This window comes from Rhineura floridana, chromosome 16 (assembly GCF_030035675.1).
Source record: "Rhineura floridana isolate rRhiFlo1 chromosome 16, rRhiFlo1.hap2, whole genome shotgun sequence".
In the NCBI taxonomy this organism is placed as follows: Eukaryota; Metazoa; Chordata; class Lepidosauria; order Squamata; family Rhineuridae; genus Rhineura; species Rhineura floridana.
Genome location: NC_084495.1, coordinates 4,810,741 through 4,817,820, shown reverse-complemented (window position 1 = coordinate 4,817,820; position 7,080 = coordinate 4,810,741). Strand labels below are relative to the sequence as shown.

Here is a 7,080-nt window from a genome sequence, read left to right as displayed (position 1 = left end):
ATGCAACTGCAGCCAACACAGAATGGCCCAGCCCCGATAGCAACGGAACCAGAGTGGGCACTCTAGGCAGGTCCCCCTGTAACAGGTGGTATTGGGGGCCCACAAGAGCTTTTGATCATAGCCAGCCACCTTGTCTTGGCACACGAAGTGGGAAGGAGTGCTTTTGGAACACCCATTAGGTTAAAGACCAGTTGAGAGGTTCACTTTACGCAGCTTCCAGTTCCAGGCCTCAATCAGCTTTGGGCTTCCTCAGTAGTACCTTAAACATCACAGGTGGAGGGCTGCTCCCTCTACCCAAGAGGCAGACTAGGAGAGCTATGGAGGCCAGTACCAATGCAACAGTGCAAACAAGAAACTGGGAAGAGATTGTTAGGCCAAATTTTGTAGCTCTTTATGGTGTGGAACAGCTCCCTACACTTCCAGTTAGAGCTAAATAGCTCAACCTCAATGTAGTAAAGATTTTCCTCTGGCCTCAGTCCCGCTAAAGATATAGCAGATATTGCTATAGTAATTCAGAAAGATGGAAGAAACATCACTGCCTTCTGCACAGGGGAAAAAACGCCCCCCAAACCAGAGGCTGGGATGGAGTGGTGTGTGGTCCCAGAGCTTCCTGTCCTCAGCCAGGATAATCAATGTTAAGGATGGGATCTCAGATCTGAAAGAGAGTGGACTTGAGCCTGGCAGCAGGAGAGTTGAGGCAACCCAGTCTGGACAACTGTTGATGTTCAACAAGATGGGCTCCTGAGCATATCTTCAGGCAGCCAGGCAAGGTCTGCATGGGGACAATTGCTCCCTATAAACCTGAAGCACTAGGAATGAGGGAGAAGGCACCCCCCAACCTCTTATCTTTGTGCAAAAGACAAAGTATCTCCAGATATGACTTCTCTTGACCCCTACTTATAAACTAAGTGGGTTTTTGGGGGGGGGAGTAAGGGCTGTTGTCCAAGCCTTGTGTTTGGCCTCCTGCCATCTCCACGTGAATACGAAGCAGGCTCTTGTGGCTTGTACAGGACTGGCATCCTTGGCCAAGACACCAGCCACTTCCAGGTGGTCAAAGACTCTTGACAGCCAGCTCTCTGCCAGGCTCGCATCCTCCCCAGAATGGCACCACGTGCTATGCTGGGAGAATTCCCTGCACTCTCACAGAAGTACAGTTTGTGGGTCGTCTTTGGGGAAGCCCCTGACAAACTGACTCGAAGGGCTGTGGAGCATCAGTTTGGCACCAGCAGCTGCTCGTTCTGAAGAGTTCCCTCCATCTTCTACTGAAGCCCCTTTAGGGCAGGGGGCGAAGCTCAGTGGCAGCCCACCTGCTTTGCATGTGGAAAGCCGCTGGTGCAACCATCAGCATCACCTTACAGAATGACCAGGCAGCTGATGCTGGGGCCCCAGAGAGCTGCTGCCAGAGAGACTGGGCAGTTCTGGGCTGGATGGGCAAGAAGTCTCCCTGTGTTTCTAGGATACCTCAATGATAATATTTCTGTTTCCTTCATCTGGGGGTCAGGTGAATTCATTAAAAAAGCACAAAACATCGCGCTGAAGATGCACAAAGACAGCCGCGCCTACTTCCATCCTCAGGGGATACTTAAAAGAGGAGCATGTCCCTTGAAATATCTCAGTGGGGTAGTGAAGAAATGAAGACTATGCGGCATTAGAAACACACGCAGGCCCTCCGCATACCAAGAAACAAACTCTTTAGGGCATCGGCGTGTAAGTGGATATGCACACAATTAGTGTTAATAAAAATGTAAAAATGGGGAAATTCTCTTTAATAGATCAAGAACAGCACAGTCAGTTCAAATAATGACAAGAAACTCCTGGTGAAGGATTGGTATCTCTTGAGTGAAGTACTCTAGGCCAAACTAGACCTATATGTTAAATGCTTCTTTGCATTTAACATGCATGGTTTGTTCAAGTGCCTGAACAGTAGCCAGGTAAGGGGGGGGGTACCGATAGTTATCACGATCACAGAAAGTGGGGAGGTGGGGGTTTAACCCTTTCGTTCCAGCTGCAGTCCTGTCAAAAACGACTACTGTGAAACTGCACTGAGAGGAAATTCTCTATGATGGCCACATAAATCCCAAAAGATAGAGAAGCACTGACCAGGGACAGGACCTAGGGTGAGGAGGAGAGGTGAGCCCGCTGTTTGTGGCATGTTCCAAGACATCTCCCAAAGAACAAGGATGATGCCCTCCATGAAGCCCTTCTGAGAGCAAGAGAATTCGGGTTGCAAAAGCTGAGGGACGGAGCCACTGTGGATCCTGGTTTGACCTAGAGCATGAACTAGCTTGCTCAGAAGCAACCAGCTGCTGCTGGAGGGGGGAGGGGAACTCCAACCGGAAAGGGGGCAGTGCATCATCACGATTATAGGGCAGGGTGGGGCTGAGAGGATGATAGGAAAAAAGGGATCTCTGTCAAGCCATTGCTGCTGCCCCTTGGGCAAGTTACCCACTATGGGGAAGAGATCGTTGTTGCCCCATCATGAGACACGCCATGCCCGGCAGCAAGAGAAGCAGCCGTCCCAAGGGCGATCTCGGGGCATTTGCCCTTTTCAGAAGACTGCTTCTCTCCAAGCCTGACCCTCTCCTTTGGGGCCTCCTTCTACCTCTGAGCCTCTACGAGGCTGAAAGCCGACTGCTGAAGGCATGTTGCTGACTGAACCCTTCCTGAGGCCATTTCCACAGCCCTGTGCGCTTTAGAGACTCTTCATCACAGGGCAGCCCCTGGGATGAGCTGCTCTGGGGGGGGATCCCATGTAGGGGTGGGTATATGTGCATCACCCCCAATTCTGTGCCTCCCATTGGAGGGATAGCATGCACCATGAGCCCCCCCCTCCGGGTGAGAAAACAGCAGGCGCGTTCTGCCTGGAGGCTTCCTTTCCCTTGTGGGTCACTCGTCTCTTGCTATGCTCTCATCCATGGTGGGCAGGGCCTCCAAGCTTAGCCCCCCATTGGCAGCAGCCCCACTGCTGTGCACACTCGAGAAGGACACCATGGTGTGAAGAAGCATAAGGACCAGGACACAGAATCTGATTTTGCTGTTGCTGAGACGAGACCCTGCGGAGACTGGCAGCAGAGGTGGGTGTGGATGGTGGTGGTGGTGGTGATGGTAGTAGAGGTTATAGTGCTGCTGTTGCTGCTGCTGCTGTTGCTGCTGCTGCTGGTGACGGGGGATGTCATGGCGTTGGTTATGGAATGACTCTGACTCCGTGGATTTGGTGGATGCATTGTAGTTGCTGTCTGGTGGGTGATCACAGGAGTCCCACTGCACGTCACAGCACTTTGCTTCCTGGTATGGCAGCTGATTCTCAAGCAACCCTGCCAACGACAACATCAAGGATGGGTTGGTATCAGGAAAGACACAGCAGAGGAAATCCAAGGACAGGTGCCCAAAGTGCTACCAGAGGAGTTAATCATCATCATCATAGAAGTAGTAGTAGTATTGCTTTTTGTAACAAGTGGAAAAATGTCATTACAAATCACAAAACAGTTAATATAACAGTAAAATATCAGCAACATCAATATTAACAATAAACCTCCCTTTAAGACTGAAGACAGCTGGTCGAGCACAGTGGGGAGGAGAGCCTGCCTGGGAGTCCAGAGTCTGTGAGTTCCAATCCCCGCTCATGTCTCCTGGGCGTCAAGGGCCAGCAAAAGATCACAGTGAGTGGCTCAGGGGCTACTTGCCCTGCCACCTGTGCAGCTGTGGACAAGCTGCAGAGTCCCAAGGAGCCCAGTTGCCCCCCAGCTGGCCATTGCGGACAAGGAAGGGGCGGGCTTGTGCAGCTGTGGCAAGCTGAGCAGGCCCTAGCCAGCTGGGGAGGACTAGCCTCAGAGGGAGGCAATAGGAAACCCCCTCTGAATACCGCTTACCATGAAAACCCCATTCATATGGTCTCCATAAGTCGGGATCAGGTGTACCATCTCTCTCTCTCTCTCTCTCTCTCTCTCTCTCTCTCTCTCTCTCTCTCACACACACACACACACACACACACACACACACACACACACACACACACACACAATGAGCAGAGTGGGGAGCTCCACCCACTTGTGTGTCTGGCTTTTGGGGTAGCACTCTCTAAAATCATGGCGATCCTCAGAGCAAGCCAGCGTCTGCAAGTGCCCTAAAGGACGGGAAGGAAAGTGAAGAAACAAATGGAACCCAATCACAGGCGTTCTAAGGCAGGGCTGGTGCTATGAAAGGGTGGGGCTATCTCAGCCTCTGCCGTTCCTTCCAAGCCTCTAGAGGCTCCCACTCAAACTCACTCCTTCTCTTTGCTGTCTCCTTGTTTTGCATAAATCCACTCCACTGAGGGAGAACAAAATAGATGGCTCAATGTGCCCATCATAAATGTCTTCTCACCTTCTGATCCATGTCCAACTAGAGCTCACCATGTCAGCTTAGGAATTATCCACACCTGAAATCAACTGTCCTCCCCTCCCCCACCTGTAGCCCTTCCAGCTGATGCTCCCCCTACACCCCCTCATTTCTTCTCCTCCATATCTCACTTGATGAGTTGATGACCCAGATGACCCTGCCTAACCCCTCCCCATCACCCTCTCTTGTCATAGGAAGTTGCCTTACCTGAGCCAGGCCATTAACCCATCATGCCAAGCACAGGGGATTTTCTAAGTCCTACTTGGAGATGCCACAGGTTGAACTCAGGACTTTCTGTCCACAAAGCATGTGCAAAACCACTAAGCCACAATCTCTCCCCGCACACACCACAATATCAGCATAGCATCTTCCTCTGCCTCCCTCCCTATGAGTTCAAACATACCACATCATCAAGATGTTCATGGTCATAACTTGTGGATTAAATAGACCATTTCCAGGATATCTGTGCTATCTGTGCTGGTGTCCTGAGAATGGTTCCCTTACCTAGTACAGGTGTTCATATAATCCTCCCCACTATTATCACCAAACTGCTACTGTAAAAGGTTAAAGGTGTGTCTATTTCACATACATTTCAGCTCTGACTATAACTTCTGCATGTCATTGCCATCTCACCTGACAATTTTCTCCTTTATATACCTGCCAAATAAGATTTCACTTCATGCATCTAACAAAGTGGGCTTTACACAAGCTTATGTCATGATACATAATACATTTGTCAGTTTTTAAGGTGCCACAAGACGCTTCAATTGTTTCTGCTGAAAGAAACTAACATGGCAAGGTTGTTGTTGTTATGTGCCTTCAAGTCAATTACGACTTATGGCGACCCTATGAATCAGCAACCTCCAACATCATCTGTCGTAAACCACCCTGCTCAGATCTTGCAAGTTCAGGTCTGTGGCTTCCTTTATGGAATCAATCCATCTCTTGTTTGGCCTTCCTCTTTTTCTACTCCCTGCTGTTTTCCCTAGCATTATTGTCTTTTCTAATGGATCATGTCTTCTCATTATGTGTTCAAAGTATGATAACCTCAGTTTCATCATTTTAGCTTCTAGTGACAATTCTGGTTTAATTTGTTCTGACACTCAATCATTTGTCTTTTTCACAATCTATGGTATGCGCAAAGCTCTCCTCCAACATCGCATTTCAAATGGGTTGATTTTTCTCTTATCCACTTTTTTCACTGTCCAACTTTCACATCCATACATAGATTGGGAATGCCATGGTCTGAATGATCCTGACTTTAGTGTTGTGATACATCTTTGCATTTGAGGACCTTTTCTAGTTCTCTCATAGCTGCCCTCCCCAGTCCTAGCCGCCTTCTGATTTCTTGACTGTTGTCTCCATTTTGGTTAATGACTGTGCCAAGGTATTGATAATCCTTGACAAGTTCAGTGTCCTCATTGTCAACTTTAAAGTTACATAAATCTTCTGTTGTCATTACTTTAGTCTTTTTGATGTTTAGTTGTAGTCCTGCTTTTGTGCTTTCCTCTTTAACTTTCATCAGCATTTGTTTCAAATCATTACTGGTTTCTGCTAATAGTATGGTATCATCTTAAATTATTATCTTAAATTAAATTAAATTATCTTATCTTAAATTATTGATATTTCTCCCTCCAATTTTCACACCTCCTTCATCTTGGTCCATTCCTGCTTTCCGTATGATATGTTCTGCGTACAGATTAAACAAATAGGGTGATAAAATACACCCCTGTCTCACACCCTTACAGTAGCCTCTTGTGCAGAGTATAGGTTGCGCATCAGGACAATCAGATGCTGTGGCACTCCCATATCTTTTAAAGCATTCCATAGTTTTTCATGATCTACACAGTCAAAGGCTTTGCTGTAATCTATACAGAAATTCTACCACTCCAGAATCATGCCACTGTTTCCCCCATTTCCCCCACCCCCCTGGGAGAAAAACAGCCCCTTGACCCATCCTCCATCTGCCCAATTTTCCTGCAGCATTGCCTCTAAATTCCTGCAACATGCCCTGCTTACTTCCATGGCCATGAGTTTCTCCCCTCCTCTCAGTCCATTCAACCCAACTTCTGTACTCTGCACTCGACACTGATACCCCCAGCAGCTCCAAGGGTCCCTGCCCACCACTACTGCTCTGCCGCTGGGGTCCTCAGCTGCAGCCCCCTCTAAGCCCCCACACCACATTTACTCTTGAAACACACTTTTTGGCTTCAATAAGGTCCAAGTGTAGCATGAAGGGAGGGCAAGGGGGGAGGGTGTGAGCCAGATGGGGAGGCCCTGCAGGCTGCATTTGGGCCATGGACCAGCAGCAGCAGCGATGGTGGAAAATGTCACAATAATCACCTGTGAATGCCAGCTCAGCAGCTGTTCTCTTGTTCACCAGCCTGGCCAGCTGGTTGGTTTCCATGCATGCGCTAGCAATTGTTTTTGTAAAAAAAAAATGATGAACTTTCAAAAAATGCTGTTTTTGAAACCTGGACATATTTAAGGATGACTTCTTATACTGATGTTACTCTGTTTGTTGGCATTGTTTTGGAATTGCCTTGCTGAAATGTGTATTCCATTGAACTCTGTTTTATCAAGGCTGTACTCCAGCCAGTGAGGGAGAAAAACAAGTAAATCGATAGAAGGGCTGTGTGAGGAGGTACTTGGCAAATGGCTGGAAGGTTCGATTAGGGAGGCAGGAAATGAGGCTACTGAGGA

The 7,080-nt window shown here is 48.4% G+C and overlaps 1 protein-coding gene across 1 annotated transcript in view; it reads right to left on the bottom strand.

The window, feature by feature from the left end:
• Positions 1 to 273: 273 nt before the first annotated feature.
• Positions 274 to 7,080, bottom strand: part of NALF2 (NALCN channel auxiliary factor 2) — a 108,856-nt gene continuing 102,049 nt past the window's right edge. The window contains exon 3 of the mRNA XM_061598895.1: positions 274 to 3,314. Within this exon, the coding sequence (XP_061454879.1) occupies positions 2,887 to 3,314 (428 nt within the window). The 3' untranslated portion in view covers positions 274 to 2,886. The remainder of the gene's footprint in view (positions 3,315 to 7,080) is intronic.